This window comes from Drosophila albomicans, chromosome 2R (assembly GCF_009650485.2).
Source record: "Drosophila albomicans strain 15112-1751.03 chromosome 2R, ASM965048v2, whole genome shotgun sequence".
Lineage (NCBI taxonomy): Eukaryota > Metazoa > Arthropoda > Insecta > Diptera > Drosophilidae > Drosophila > Drosophila albomicans.
In genome coordinates this window covers 23911948-23929087 of record NC_047631.2, presented here as the reverse complement: position 1 = coordinate 23929087, position 17140 = coordinate 23911948, and the positions used below count along the sequence as shown (strand labels likewise).

Sequence of the window (17140 nt, the reverse complement as noted above, 5' to 3'; positions counted from 1 at the left end):
TTCTTTTTTTTTTTTCGTTGTTTTTTTGTTGTTGTTTCTGCCTGACTTCAGGGAGAGGTCGCCGTCTAGACGGTGCGAGTTTCGTTTCAAAATGGCAGCCAATTTTGATATGAATATGAATCCGAAATAAACTATACTATACTACAAATTAGCTAAAGTATTTCTAAGTAACGCTACAAAGAGAAAGGAGTTCCCTGTAGTTCCCAAAGATATTCATATAATTATGCTGGAATTATTTTTACTTCCCAAAGCCTTTATCTTTACTTTGCAGCTTGTTTTGGCTCATTCAAAAAGAAGCTAACAAAAAAATGAAACCGAAAAACGAGAGGCTGAGAAATGGCCAAGGGAAAGAAAGACAAAAACAAAAAAAAAAAAACGAAATGGCTTAAATTGGCAGCCGTTGTTTCATTTGCGGCTCTTTACATAACCTTCGCACACTTTTCGGCTCGAATAATAACATTTAATCATCTTGCGGTTTCAGTCATTTCATTTTTTAGCAAAAATCTAATTGTGTCTATTCCCAACCCATTGAGAGTTTTTCGTATTTCATCTCAAACGAATGCAATTTGTTGTACTTATGTTGCCAATTAAATATGTTGTGGTTTTCAATGTCGAGCAAATGAATGGTAGCAATCTGTACTTACTTATGGAGTTATCACCTGAAAAATAAGAAAAAGACTTCATTAATTAAATGGTTAAACTTCAATGTTGTATATAAAAATGTTTATCTTATATTTAAAATGTATTAAACTTATTAAAATGAATACTCTATCAAGCAGATTATTTTTCGATCAACTTCTCTTAGGAAGTAAGCAAAATTGACCAGCTTATAAGAAAGTTTGCGTAGACTTCCAATAAGTTTGAAGCTCACTACCAACAAGTTACTCGCAGTATTATGGAATTGAGCTCAAAAGTGGAAAATAATTAACCCCAAAGTTCGTAGTTGCTAGCGGAAGTTTCAAGTTGTTGCCTCTGTTGAAGCTGATGCTGATGCTGCATGTGACCAGACTTTGACCCAACTATAACTTCCAGCTAAAGACAGAGTCCGTGTTCGAGTCCAAAGTTGATGAAGGGAACACACATGCAGCACGTAACGAGCGGTCAAGAAGAAAATGGCACTGAACCGCTTCCGGAGACAACAGCAACATATTAAACAACTTCCAAGCCAAGTAATTGAGAAGTTTGCTGTCTGTCGTTCGATAGCAAAGCACAAAAAATGTGGCATAAAGACTCAAGCTACTCTACTTTAAGAAAGTCCCAAGGAAGCTGTCTTGTCTGGCAGTACATTATTTGCACAAAAAAACAACGGAGAGAAGCGCCCAACTGAAATATCAAAGGAGTAATCTGAAGAGCCAAGAGGAGAAAATAAAATCATGCGGTTGGAAATAATAGCGTCTGAGCTGGCAGTTAATTTTTGCTGATGGGAGTGAAGCCAAGTTTTGTGCACAGTCAAATAAATACAACTGCGAATAGATATTGATATGCTTGTACAGAGATGGCTGCGTGATTAGCAATTATTTCAGATAGATAATAATTAAATATGAGAATATTTCTGCCTTTGTATTATTGCAGCTGCTTTGACGCACAGGAATATGACTGGCAAATTTATAGAGCGCTTTAAGAAATGCTTCAAATATGCAAGGGGTTAAATTATTGCTATAAATATGAGGAATTTTTGCAAAGAAGTTAAAGAAAACATAAAAATTAATGAGAAATCTTAACTAGTCAACAAAGAATTTGTTTTTCTTTAGTTCACAGTTAAATAAATCCATTTAAGATAATATAGCAATGACATTCTTATACTTGTAATATATATTTCTTGTAAGATTGGTGTTAATAAAATTTGATTAAAAAAGTAAGCAAGATTTCAATGAGCTAAGTTAAGTTAATTAAATATAATAAAATAACATACTTAAAAAGCCAAGATAAAATTAGATAAATTTAGATTTATATCAGCTAGAGTATAGTTAACAATCCTTAATAGCCCAATATTACATACTTTCCAGTTAAATATATCCATTTAAATTATAATTAAGAATCCTTCTTAATGAGCCAATCTTATTTTTTCTCTTAGGTATCCAGTTAAGTAAATCCATTTAAAAAATATAGTTAAGAATGTTTCCTAATGAGAATGTGCCCTAATCTTAAATACTTTCCATTACTTTTCAGTTGAGTAAATTCATTAAAAAATATGGTTAAGAAACTTACTTAATAAACCAACATCAATATTTTTTTCGCTAAGATATTCACTTAAATAAATCCATTTAATGAATATAGTTAATAATGATTTCTAATGAACCAAGACTGACTTTTTCTTTTAAGTTTTCAGTTGAATAAATCCATTTATCTATGCTCTGTTAATTGAATCCGTTCAATTGTTAACAAAACCATTTTTGAAACCCATTTGCTTAATTGAAAAATAAAATAAAAAAGAATTCTCCACAAATGTGTAAGAATATAAATGTAAGTGAACTTTAAAGTTGCCTTAGTGTGGTGCAGCACCCAAGTGGTTCCACTCCAGACGGGAGACGAGAGACGGAGACGGAGACGAAGACGAAGCCAGGGCCAAACGCAGACGCAGAGCAATGGCAACGCCTTGGTCAGTTCAAAATGATACCGTTGTTGCCGTTGCTGTTGCTATTGCTGTGGCTATTGTTGTTGTTGTTGTTAGTGTTGTTGTTGCCCCGCAGCTGACTGACAGTAGGTGTGACCAGTCTACTCATTCATTCTGACAGTTTTCCCACCCACTCTTGCACAAAACGCAATTTGTTGGATTGTAGGTTGTGCCCTCTAAGCACGAAAGGTAAAAGTGCTGTGGCAATATCGACGTATACGTGTGTGTTTCTGTGTGTGTGTGAACCACCACCACTGTGTACAGCTTGTGGTGCCAAACGGGGCGGGGAGGTTGTATGTGTGTGTTGCTTGTGGCGCCACAAGCCGCATTTTTCGCAGTTGCCAGTCGCGTGTCTCTTTGGCCCGCGTATTTGAATTTTCTTTTCTCTATTTTGTGGTTTTTTCTATTTTTGGGCTGCGCTTGCAACTAATTTTCATTTCCAGCACAGTGCACCTTTTGCCATCAGCCACTGTTCTCAAGCTCAGTCTCAGTTTCAGTTTCAGCAACAGCCGCAGACGGTAAGAAATCTTATTAAAAAGTGAACAGTGCGATAAAATTGAATTTGCATTCAAAAGCCATTAACCACAGCAGTCACTTCTACTCTGTTGTTGTTGTTGTTGTTGTTGCTGTGGTTAACAGACATTGTCCTTGCAGCCAGAAATTAAACAGGAAAAGCTGAAAAAAACCTTAGGCTCAGCTTTAATATAGCTCACAGAGTTCGCAGTTTGCAATTTATGCATTTATCGCCATATTTAAAAATCAGCAAAATCGAAATTAATATTTCACGCACAAATCAGCGAATCTGCGACAGCTGTTGAACGCTTTGCCAAAAAAAAAAACGAATATAAAGATACCTTGTAAAAATAATGAGAGGAGTAAAAATCAAAAATTAAAAAATTTATCAATTCAAAAATATATTTTAATAGATTAAAGTATATTCTGTCAGCTTATTCGATTCTATTTCAATAATAAATGAATGAAGCAACCTTATCTAAAAGCTTTCATAATGTCTTGTTAGCTAACAGATAATATTAATAAAATAAATATATATATTTCACTTCTTTTTCCAATTCCTTCAAATTACAATAAGATATTGGACACTTCAATATATAGATTCATATATGTTATCAAATGAAATATAATATTATGAATAATAATATTACAAAAAGTTATTTTGCTAGCAAATATTATATAATGAAATTTGAAACAAAATATTTGTTTTAAAAAGCATAGCAAAAATTATTGCCACTCACGTGGAAAAATATTATTTTAATTGCACATGAATTTCACGCTATTTACCAAAAAATCGACGCAATTATTCGAAAGCAATTTGTGCAATGATCTGAGCGATGCGTTTATAACAATCACACGGTCAGACAGCTACCATAGTTAACCCCATCTTCCATCCTCCAACCAACTCCATCCCCATCAAAAGCTGCGACACCTACAAATTCCATTTGCCATGCCTGCCAATTGACATTCAAAAATTGGAGCTAAACGCTGCCAATTACACAGCGCATGGGAGCATGTAACCATGGAGGTGTTTTGGCAGACAGCACGTGGGGCACAGCCAAGGGGGGAAGTGAGGGGAACGGAGGGGGTGTGGCATATTGGAGGTGTTTTGTTGGTTCATAAATGGCCCACTTATTTCATTTTTATCTGTTATCCATGTACGAATATCAATTAATAACTGCGGCCATCGAATTGTTGTAATTACACTCGAGTGTTCGACTTGTTGTTGTGCTAGTTATTTATTTATATATGCACAATGAATCGCTTGATTTAATGGCCCATCATTATCCACAAATATATTTATATTTATGACTTAAATGCAAAACAATATTACATTTGTTATGCGCCACATCGCTGGCTGGGGGCAAAGGTTTCAATTAGATATTGAAAATTACTGCAAAACACACACACATGGAAATCATTAAGTATTGGAAATTGATTGGCACAGCATTAGAATACATTTATGTACATATGCTGAATAATTATGATTGCATACTGTAATTGCTGATCAATAATTATGCGCTTTGAAGGAGTTTTAATTGTTCAAGCTTTACTATTAACCTTCATCACGAATCTCTTATAAAACTATTAGTCTATGACAATCGCTTAGCTCTGCCTTCGAGCCATCGATCACTTCGATAAATTCGACTGACATAATTATTGCAGTAACAAAAAAATAATTCCAATAATCTCAGCAACGCTTCGCAAATAAAAATGTCAATTTAAATAAGATTTCCCCGAATGCAAATCAATCAGACTTGGACCATGGCTAAAGTATTTGATGTATTGGCTGATGTCTGTGATTTTTGCTTTCTCTCTCTCTTTATCTCTCGGGCAACGTCTGTTGTCTGTCTGGCGATTTTCGCAAACATGTCACACAGTTTACAGTTAACAGATGACAAATTCATTTTTAACACGTTTGCCAGAGTGAAACCCCGACATGGTGGACCAACAACCATATAATCATCGCCATCTCTACTCGTACAATGAGCCATTGCACTGCACATTTCGTGTGTGTAAAAAAGTCATCTTATCGAAGGGTGAACTACCAGATACCCTGTACAGCATCTTCAAGTTGCAGCAGAGTTAAGCTGCTTATCAACTTTTTTGCAGGGTAGAGCAAATAAGTAGAGGTATTACTGTCTGACATTCTGTCTGCCTCGTGACGTTTGGCTGTCAACGGTTCCCCCAAAAATAACTCACAAGACACTCGTATCTGTATCTTTGATGCATGAAAGAAGTATCTCGACAGCATGTGTGTATGTACGTGTGTGTGTGCCACAGCTTGTGTTTTGTACGCACCTCATTCCAGGCGCAGATAAATGTAGAAAATTAAAGATTCTCCTGCTAAACGGAAGCTTAGTCGAAAAAAGGTCAAGTCCAAAATGATGGATGATGCCATGACACTCTCTCACACACATACACTAACACATATGCAGAGATGACACCCCAATCGACAAGGAGATGAATGAAATGGCTGAGTGACATTTTTCGTACTGCGCCCCGCAAAAGGTCTATTAAAAAATGTTGCCCTGCTCTTTTGGCTCTTGTTGTTTGTTGGGTGGTTGCAAAAATTCCAGGGGAATATACATATTTTGTGTGTGTGTGTGTGTGTGTGTACTGCTTCAATGTTGATTTTTAAACACTTATTCTTATCTCAGGTGGAACGTGGATACCTTGTGGCAATATCCGTTGACGCGTTGAGAGAGTCGCAAAAAAGAAACTTTTCGGCTATCATAATTTTTTGTTATCATCGCATTCATCGCATAAATAATTCTGTTAACATTTTCAACAAGCCACAAATTAAAACTACAAAGCACTAAAAATTCGTGCCCCGCAAAATTTACGACCAACGGAATCACGTGTCATCCACACGCTTCGTGTTCCCCCCGTCCTTCGCTTGCTCTCTTACAACTCTCCCCCCCAAACCCTTCGCAGACAAGAGAGTTGCACGAAGTTCCGCAGCCAGGCGATATGATGCATGGCATGACTCGGCGGAAGGCGTCCTCGACGGGTTGCCGGCAGCCTTAAGGATCTCAGTTTCGGATTGCGATTCACGTGCGCTCTGTGTATGTGAATTTAAATCTGTGTGTGTGAGTGTGAGTGTGCGTTGCATTTGAATATAAAATCCTTGAAGCCTTTTTGTGGTTTGCAGCTTGAATATAAAATCAGGGGAAACCCACACACACAAATACATACAAAAACACTCACCCTCCAAAGCACAGACACAACGAAAGTCGATGACAAACAGAAAATCCATTTCACACAAACATTAGTTTTATTTAAATCTGAGATTCATACACAAACACACACACACATGCGTACACACACACACGGGGCACACGGCACAGAAGAGCACGACCTTTGTCCTGACAGCAAGCAGGAGCATGTGTTTCAGCCCATATCCTTGTGTTATCCTCGTTGACTTTTCACGCTCTTTTAAACGCCGCTTGGCTACATTTATCACACTTTAAACAGCAAATGAAAATGAATTCGATAATAAATTATTGTATTTTTATAAAAGGCCATGGGAAGAAGATACAAATGTATCTGAAATTATTTTATGCGATCTATATTCATTGCTAATTCAATTTGGAGTAAGAAAAACATTTTCAAAAAGAGCGGCAAGTATTGTGAATTTGATTTGACTGAACTGAAATTCTTAGTGAGCTTATTTGGTACTCTTACGATTCAACTTTATAAAATCGTAAAACTATTATAGAAGTTCCTTAACTAAACAAAAGCATTTAAGATATACAGATACACAGATTAAGTCATACAAGTTCTTTTCAATAATTATAAAATTAGCAAAAATGGGGCAAATATTGGACTTTGAATTATTTAATCTGAAAATTTTTTTGTTAGGTAAAACTGCTCCAAAAAATATTTTTTTAAAATATTTATAAAATATAGTGTTATATATAGATAAATTAAGCAAAATTATAAATTAAACATGGAATTTCTTTCACTATATAATTGCCTTTATATTTAATTTCTCTATTGGCAAATTTATTCATTATGTTGAATACTCTTCTACAATTAACTTTTATCACTTGTCTTAAACTCTTCCTAGAAATCTACACAGCATTCCCCTTTTTGTGTGAAGTAGGAAATATGGCAATATTTTTTTTTCAGTTATCTGACATGTGTGAACCTCGCTCAGACATTGCATGTTTGTAAAGTTCTGATAGCATTTAAAATTCACACCTGTGATTTCGCTGGCTTTGACAGATAGGAGATAGGAGTGCGAGTATTCAACTAATTAGTTTCGAGTGTCTCCACTAAGGCATTGCGAGGCAACGGAGCGTTACTTTAAGAATTCAGTAAAACTTAAATCGGTGTCTGAAACAACAAGAATAACAATAACAACAACAACAACAACTAGACGTGATACACGTAATTTATGACAATTTTTTGCAGTCATTTGTCTTGAGGCGTAAACCGCTTATATTGTAAACTGTAGAACAGCGTTGTAATTCCCCTCTGATAATTATGGTTGTTCACTGGTTCATTGATAACTAAGCGGCGTTTTATGTAAAACCCGATAATTTATTAACTTATTACAGTTGTTAGTTAGAGCGAACACAAAACTGTAAACTAAATAGAGGAGAGATATACACACAAACAATTTGAGGTGGAATTGCAAGTGAAGTGGATTCGCATGCAATCGAGTGTATGTAATGCGATTAACGTTCTGATATGCGGTAATAAATAGGTGTACTTGTAAGTGTTAGTGTAGGTGTAGGTGTAGATGCCATTAACTTTGCTCGAACTTGGCGTTCCTTTTGGGGTCCTTTTGATAAACGCCCAACAATGCTGCTAACAAGCAATTTTTATGACCGAAAATCCAATTCAAATGTTTACAAATCGTTTAAACTGAATTAAACTAAGGCTCAGAGAGTGTAATACAGATATAGAGAGAGTGAGAGAGAGGGAGAACAGGAACAATGCTCAAGTTTGCGGCTGAGAAAAAGACATAAAAATAAATCGCGTACAAATTGAAAATAATTTCGGATTTGATTTTCTTCTTTACGATGATGCGACAACAACAACGACAAGCATGAGAGAGAGAGCTCTACTTTAAGTGGACAGAGATATATATACGCATAGATTCATGTATATATTCAAATGTGGACAGCGTGGGTCAAAACCACATCGTGGGGTGTCCCTTCCATTTGACTAAGTACACAAGAATAGAGCGTAAAAAATTTTATCGTCGCGCTTTTTACGGAATGTGATCCGCGGCGATTAAGTGCGCGGCTTTTGTGTCATTGTCATGCCGTCGTCCTCATCCTAGCCAGCAAAGGGAATGGGCTTCTTGATGGCAAGCCAAGGAGTGGGTACGGGAATGGTATTGGAGAGAGAGAGTAAGGGGGAACCATGTAGTTGAAGTTTATTTGCAGAGGGCGACGATTCAACCACTGCCACCGCCACCGCCACCGCTAACGCCACCGCAAACACCACCATCTCCATCTCAATCCAGTGACGCCTCCACCTCGTAATGTATTCAAATTTTCTAAGGCGAGGCCAACGTCACTGCAGTCATTTCATAAAATGCTTTTTTAAAATTTAATCGTGGACAAATATTTTCATTTCGCCTTGTTTTTTTTTACGTTTGCTTCCTATATTTTTTTTCATTCCGTTTACTCCTCTCTTTTGGCTTTTAGCTAAATGAGTGGAAATAAAATTAAATCGATACTGGCCGTGAGTTTAATTCTATAGTCAAAGTTTCTTTCCCTAATTCACTTGGGGAGCTAAATGAAGCACAGTGGGAAGAATAAATGTAAGGGTAATGAAATTAGAATGCTGTGTGTATTAAAAGGTTCCATTTAGGAGACGCTTAATCCCAGCGAAATAATTCTATTATTACATTTAAATAAATTACTCAACTTTCAAGACTTTATTAAGTTAACTTAAGAAAAATCTCATTAGAAATGCACTAAAATTGAATATATTAAAAATGTGCAAAATATTTTTTTGATGCCACTGTGCTTTGCCAATTTAAAACATTATTATCAATTGAGCCTCAACATTTGCCGCCCAATTTCTCAAAACTTAGTTTTTATTAGAAAGATTGCGTCAGTTGCCCGAAATGTTTTTGGCCATGGCTAAGAACTCTGAAGCATGCATTAATTTTTCATAATTTTCAGAGAGAAAAATGCGCTTTAAAATAATGACAAATCAGTTTGCAGATAAAGGCTAACCGCAAGAATGGAGAGGGAGGGAGAAGGAGAGTTAAAGAGAGAGCAAAAGTAAATAAAAAATAATACGAGTTTTTTCTTTTGGCAGCCGCTGTCGCACTTTTCCCCAAGCTTAACTAATCGTAACAGATTTTTTTCACAGTCACGTTTTGGGAGGAGGGATAAGGAAAGGCCTTGGGCGTTAACGTCTGCTTGGCCATGTCCTGCGGCCTGCCAATTAGAACCCTTTGTTTGCCTTCAAGACGCCTCAAGACGCCTTCGTATCTCGGTGCACTTATCTCCATAATAAAGTCGTAACAATTAATTGCGCGACCTTTTCACTAGCCAGCCAGTCAGCTAGCCTAACCCAACCGTTCTCCCTCCAAATGGCTGCCAGGGTATTCCCGAGTCCGAGCTGAGAGCCTGAGCCTGGACTTTAATGTAATGGAAATGTGCTTTGCCCACCTTTTGCGGTTTGACGCATAATTTGTGCTCCAAAATTATTTGATGGCCGTCAATTAATTTAATGTCTTTGTCCATTCTCAAGTTTAGCTTTGCGTTTAATTTAAGTGGGTTTAAAATGTCGCTTTACGGGTCGTATACTTGATAGCTGACTGATTTTATTGGTGTTCTATTTGTATTGTTTTTGTGTCATTCTTGGAATAATAATATAATAATACTATAATGATAAATCTAAATTTGCAATGGCAGCTCAATAACTATATATTCAAATTTAAAATAGTTCCCATGAACTTCTCATATCCATAGATCATCACTTTTGTGGCAAATCAAATCACTTCCTTGTCGATAAAGTCATAAAAATGTTCATTCTTCTCACACTTCACCCCCTTATACAACAATATCCGTAATACAAGCCACAAATCTGTTTGAATTTCAGTCTTATCAGTAGAGAATACATATGTATTTATGTACATGTCTTGATGGCACGAGTATTATTATTATCCATGGATGATCTGTGGCAAACGAATCCATTGAATATATTTCGCACTTGGCCGAGGTTTGTTTTGAATGAATTCAACTGTAAAGGTTAAAATTATAAATGTGCAAATGACTCATCATAAATAAAATTAATAAAAGGCACAAGCACGGATACGAAAGCCGACACCGAGACACCAAGAAACCGAAACCGAAATCGAGACAGAGACAGCGACCGAGGGGGGAAGAAACTGGGACCTTCATTGAGAAAAAGTACAACACATCAACATAAATATTATGATAAATGGTTTGTTATAATCATAATCCACAGGGGGTAAGTTTTGAGTCGTGCGCTACGCATTTTTTATCCAGCGACGCCCCCGAACCACAATCAGCAACAGACAAGGACAAGAGGTAAGGGGTACGGAAGAGGACAGGGATACTGGATGAACTGGCGCAACATATGGTCGGTGGGTGGATTATACAGATGGCGCAGCAGTGGATACGAATTTCGATTGCATTTCAATAGACGCGTTCTGCTTCTTTTTTTTTTTATTGGTTTCGCTAACTGATGGCCGCACAGGGATTAAATGCCGAAGCGAGTGCTTTGCATAACAGGCTGAGATACTTTTGCCGTATCTTCCGCAGATACTTTGGCAAAATCTTTGCGCATCTTGCTGGGCCATAAACGGTTCGTAATATAACTTTGTCTTGGGAGTTCATTACAGAATGTGGAAGCTTTACGCCTAATTAACACTTTATTCAAGTTGAAATTTTATTGTTTCAATTATGTGAGTGAATGAGCGCGCGCGAAAAGCAGCCGCAAATTGACAAAACAATTTGTATTTCAATGTGCACATGAGTAGACTTGTTCTTCTTTCTAACAGCGAACCCAAAGAGATACAAAACAACCCAAAACACACACACATTCCACACTTATCTCATACTCGAATTGCGTACGCATTAAAATTCAGGATGTGAAACAAACAATTTGCGGTGAGCGCAACAAGCCAAGGACCTCGATTAAAGGTTAAAGGAATTTCGTGGGTTTTGAATCGGACTGAAATTATTGCTTTAAATGTTCACCGGAATGTGGAAGATTTTATTGCAGAAATTCATATGGATAAAGCAGCGTTTTCCCAATGAATTTGGAAATTTTTAAAAAACCTCTGTACAAATATTGTACTAAATTATTAAACAATTTTTGGGCATCTCATTAAATTATCAGCTAAACACTTCAAACGTTGCGATAACAATCTTGAACAAACAAAATTTGTGCTAAACGATCTTTGACTCTGTTGGATGCTGACAACACTTCAATTTGGTTACAACCTGACAGGGAATTAATTTGACAACATTAACAAATTAAACTGTTAAACCAACACACAAGCAGCAGCAGCCAGTACAACAACAACAACATCAGCAGTTGAGTACCATATCAACGTTCGTCTCCGGTTCCAGTTGCCAGACATTTACAACATCATTTGCAATCCATATCGCACAGCATGAAGTCCCACAGTCCCACTCGAATTTGTGTGTGTGTGTGTGAGAGCCAGAGAAAAGATGTATTGACCCTTCAACAGATTCTGTACGGAATGCTTCACGCTATTTATTGGCTCACTTTCACTTGGATACGGACAACGGACAACGAACTGGGGAAAAGACAGAGCAAGAAAGAGAGAGAAATCTGAAGCACGCCCCAAACTGTCCACAGAAGAAGTTGCAACATCTCGCAGGGGAATTTCCCAATCGAGTATTTGTTTGCTTCCCTGCAAAATGCGACAAAGGCCACGTGTTTGGATTTCAGGTTACACTTGAAACATTCGTTGGATTAGTGGCTGCCATTTGTCAACATGATGATGGTGTGGTTGCAATTAATTGGCATTGTATTTAGTTTAAGTCCAGTGGTCAAGTGGTAGAATGCAGAGACAAATGAGTGGGAATTACGGAAGAGATATTCCAGGAAACTTATTATCACAGCTTTAAGCAGTTCGAAAGTGTTTGGAAATTAGCATACTATATTTAGGAACTTATGAATGAAACTTCTTTTCCAATTAAGAATGTGGTTTGGCGAATGAACTCTGAGAAAATTTTAGTTTTTTAATATGCATATTCAAATGTCAAAAGAAACAAATTCATTTGGGATGCAATACTCTTTAAAATACCGTATACAAACATTAAATGTAATAAGAGATTACATTTTAATGATATTTAAAGTTAGTGCAAAAATATAAAGTTACATTACACATATTTTATGTTCTAACAGCTCAATCCTACCAAAAATTCTGTTCGCTTTCTTAAATATTTTACGCTATTGACAATATTTCAAGAAAACATTGGTTTTTTCATAGCTTTTTATGTTTTCCTTTCATTGTTTTAATTTTTAAGAATATAACTGAGCAAAGCTGTAGTACAAACAATTCAATAATTTAATACGTGTTTTAAAGATATATTCCGAAATATATCAAAATGATTTACTTGTCAAATTTAATGCGATGCACCGTTGTCTGTTGCAGCAATTGCCAGAGGCCAAAGAGAGCCGCATGACTGTTGCTCACCATTTTGGGGAATGCTCCACTTGTGTCCAGTTGTGATTAATTGAAATTTTGTGCAAGTGAATGGAAATGGAATGGCAAATGTTGATAAAATGCTGCTTAAAATGCAGTACATAAACCAGCGAATATGGTGTAAATTTCCTGGGGATATTGCAGCAACTGCAACTGCAACAGCAGCAATGCAACTGCAACTGCAACAGCAGCAATGCAACTGCAACTGCAAGTTGCAACTTGCAGCCGGTTGTGCACCCATTCTCATTCCCATTTCCATTCCCGTTCTCAGCTTTGGGCTGTTTTCCTGCCCCTTTTATCGAAGCAGGGGACAGGAAAAATATTTTGACAAATGAACCTAAATAACAGGTTGCAATCGCTTAGAGGACCGAGAGAGCTACATACAGTGAGAGAGAGAGAGGGAGACGGAGAGGGAGGAAGGGAGGAGTAGACAACAACGGCAACATATGCGTGGCCCTGGACAGACTGCAATGGACCGCTTGTACCTCGTACCTGGACAGGAAAACGTATAGCCAGACAACCTTGATACCTCATTTATTTTAAAATGTTGTTGCCACAAACCCGACTCCGAGTCCGAGCTCGAGCTCGAATCCAGGCTGGCTTTTGCGCTGCACAAATGAAATCGACACATTGGGGTAAAAAAAAACGAAGAACATAAAAAAGTAAAAGAAACAAAACTCTCGAAGAACACTCGAGAGTTGAGTTGAATTCATCAGTCAGACGAACGCAACTGACGAATCGACGTCGACCACTCTCGAAAATTGTTACAAATGATCGCAAATAACAGATCTTTGCCGCACCGTCGATCGGGTTTTTTTTTTGTATTTTTGGGCCTGGGTCTGGGCTTTGGCCAGGTTGCGCACAGTCCAGTCCATCAAAGGAGCCGAAGCCAGCAAAGCAGAGAAGCAGAAAAGCAGAAACAGAGACAGAAGAAACGCGTTGCGTGTGATCGAGTCTTGCACTGGGAAATGAAATGAGATTGGCCACAGCTGAATGTTCTCTGAGGCTTATTGGAAACCTGGTAACTGGAAATGCGATTCGTATTATTACCCAACTTGGGCGCCGCTTGTTGCCAGTTTGAATTGCACTGATTTCTTGATTAATGAGAGTTTTGCATTTGCCAGTTGTTGCTTTTCATCTTTGCCGTTGTTGCAAGTACTCAACTATGTTATCAATGTGGCAATAAGTTTTGGTTGTGCACTTACCCTGATTGTTGTTGTTGCTGCTCTTGCGCGATGTCTTCTTCTCCTTCATCCATGGGTACTCAGGCACCGAGTCCATCCCATCCGGCGTCTGTGGCACACCAACACCAACCGGATATCCGCCACCGACACCAACACCGCCGACACCACCGCCACCAACACCGCCAACAGGTGTGCCAATTTTCGGGCTCTCAGGACTCAAGTGATTGAGAAACTCGGCCATCGAGGGCTGCGAGTTGATGAAACCCCCCTCGGAGGCCATCCAGTAGGCGGTGTCCGCCGCTCGTTTATCACAGTTCGGTGCCATTTTGTTGACAAGCATCACAGCCGGCGGCGGTCCCTGCGGCTGTTGCCCCGGACCGGCAACCACAGTTGCCACCGCTGTTTGGCCCGTTTGCACCTGCAGCGGATTCAGAGGTGACTCCGATTTAATCTGGGCTCCCATTTGGGTGCTGTCCAATGTGCTGCACACTTCTTGCATTGTTAACACTAAATTTATTTTAGAATCTTTTTGTCTATTTGATTTTCACAGTTCTATGTTATTTTAATATTCAATTATGCACCTGAAATAGATATAAATAAAGCACTTCAATTTAGAATTTATTCATGAACAAAAAGATTAGAATATAAATATGAAAACTAGCCGAAAAAATCATTTTGAATATTCAGTTTTATTCGTATTAAATGGTGGAATATTTGAAAATAGTTTTAGTTTGTATTAGATGAATGAATACTGCAAATTAAATGCATAGTAATTGAAAATAAATTGAAGAGAATTACTTTAAAAAATTCCAAATGCTTTTCAAGGATTTATTTTACATATGTGTGCTAAATAAAATTAGTTTAACAATATAACAATATACAATTAATTTCTAAACCAAAGTCTTTGTCGGGTTCACACTTTAATAGATGTCAACTTTTTCTATCACATTTGGCATTGCTCTTAGAGTTTATTACTTTGTATCTTTTAACACTTTTCTTGCACAAATATGAAATGAATAAAATATGAGCAAATAAATACAAAATATACACGAATATTAGATTAAATATATTATTTTAAGAATTACTGCTGCTCTTTCATAACATACAAACTTTCCGACGGGTTTATAAAAAAATTGTATATAAAAATGTATTATAAATATATAGAATTATTTTACTTTATAAATGTCTATTCACCAAATATTATGAAATAACCAAACACTCAATAAGTTTTGTGCTTATGAGAGAAAATCCATTTTTTTTTTAACTACATGTGAAGTTAATATTATTCTCTTGGCAAATCATACTTAATATGCAAATATTATAGATTATTTATACTTTTGACTTACCATTTCAATAGATCGCTATGAAGCGTTTGCTTAAAACAGTTTTCATTTTACATTCTACACAGTTTTCAGCACTTGGTCACACATTTATTAAGCGTGTCGCAATTGCGGCACATTGACTACTAAGTTGTATTACTGCTACACAGTATTATTTTGTTGTTATATCTTTGAGATGTTTTTGCCAACAGGGTCAGATAAGGGCGCAAAGCAGGCACAAACTTGTCATCGACACGGGCAAACGCGACGCGAAGCGAGAATGGCAATGGCGATAGCGATGTTGCTATTGCTGTTGATGGCGACCGTTGTTCACTCGAGCGGGACTGTTTCAGTTCCAGTTCGAGCTTGAGCTTTAGCTTTAGCTGCGAGTTCGAGTTTGAGTTCCATTATCATGTAGAGCAGCTGGCGGTTATAGTAGTTGTATACACATTGGCACCCATGGCGACGCGAGTGTCAAAACAGAAAACAGAAAACGCGACACGATACACGGGTGGACAACGGTGCGTATGCGAAACGACAAGTTGTGCACGAGTTTGGTTATTGAGTTGAGCAGAAGGAAGGCTCTCGTTTGGTCTGGTCTGTGCCTGGCTAAGAGTCACAAGAAGCCGAAGCTGATCTTGCAATGGTTACACACACAAACACACACAAGTCACGGACACTGACACAGACAGTTGCACTGCAATTTGTAGTTACAAGTTACACTTTTCTACACATTCGCGCCACAGTGTTGTGACTGTAGCTGTCTCTCTCTGGCCTGCGGCGTAGGTTCAACTTCGCGTCGCGTTTCGGTGCGCAGAACCGGTTTGCATTGTTATTGTCGATGTCGATGTCGATGTCGTTGTCGTTTTCGTTGCCTCAATGGTGGCCTTTGCCGTTGCTATTTTGTTAATAATTCAACTAAAATATTGTACACGATTTATTTATTGCACTTTTGTCAAATAATTAATGCAAATTATGAATTGTTTTGCATTGCATTTATTCGTTTAGTTATATTCACAGTGTCAGACTCTCGCAAAACTCTCCCTCCGTTTGTTTTGTTGGGGCAAAACGACGATGCTTCGTGCGTTCACGAATCTCATGCAACCATTTCATCCAATAGCACCGAACGCACTGAATCTTGTCCGCACTTGTCGCAAGGAGTGGCCAACGCAGCGCAGTCTTACAAATGTTTTCAAGATGAGCGCCACAACCACCACCAAGCCGAAGGGGCGTGTCCAAAACTGTCTGCTGTCTGCTGTGTATGTGCGTGTGTACATGTGTGTGGGCAGAAGTACGAGTAGAGCAAAGCACAATGACAAGCAGCGACAGAGCGTTGGGGTGAATTGTCATGAGAGAGATGAGCGCAAGCTTCGTGCTCGTGAGTTAAACTATCGCATGCGATTTTAAATGTTAGTGGTGATCGCCAATGATATTCTTTTCATGTAGATCAATTTTAATTAAAAAAAAAACATATTTAAAATAAATAATATTTCAACTCTTTAATCAATAAAATAAATCATATAACGAAAATATTTTCCAAATCTTACTTCTCAGCTCTACTTAATTTTCGAATAGGAAATACATTTCATATTTAAGGTAATGTTTTTACATTTGTTTCTAGTTGTACTTTGTCAGCTGTGTTTTGTTATCTGGTTGGATCTGCACGGTGTGTTCAAAGTTCAGCAGAGAGCATGTTCGAGCGTGCGCGATACTCAATACGCCGGTTGCCGGGGGTGGAGTTCTGCCAGTCGCACACAGCTCTTCACACACACAAGACGAGTGCACACAAACACAAGCACGCACACACACATGTAGAGAGTGTAGAGTC

The 17140-nt window shown here is 37.7% G+C and overlaps 1 protein-coding gene across 2 annotated transcripts in view; it reads right to left on the bottom strand.

Annotated features, from left to right (window-relative positions):
- Positions 1–14544, bottom strand: part of LOC117574111 (homeotic protein proboscipedia) — a 35871-nt gene extending 21327 nt beyond the window's left edge. For both annotated transcript variants that reach the window (XM_034257762.2, XM_034257763.2), the window contains exons 1-2: positions 14015–14544; positions 645–659 (exon numbers count right to left, since the gene is read on the bottom strand). In XM_034257762.2, the coding sequence (XP_034113653.1) occupies positions 645–659; positions 14015–14492 (493 nt within the window). In that variant the 5' untranslated portion in view covers positions 14493–14544. The remainder of the gene's footprint in view (positions 1–644; positions 660–14014) is intronic.
- Between the last annotated feature and the right edge of the window lie 2596 nt (positions 14545–17140).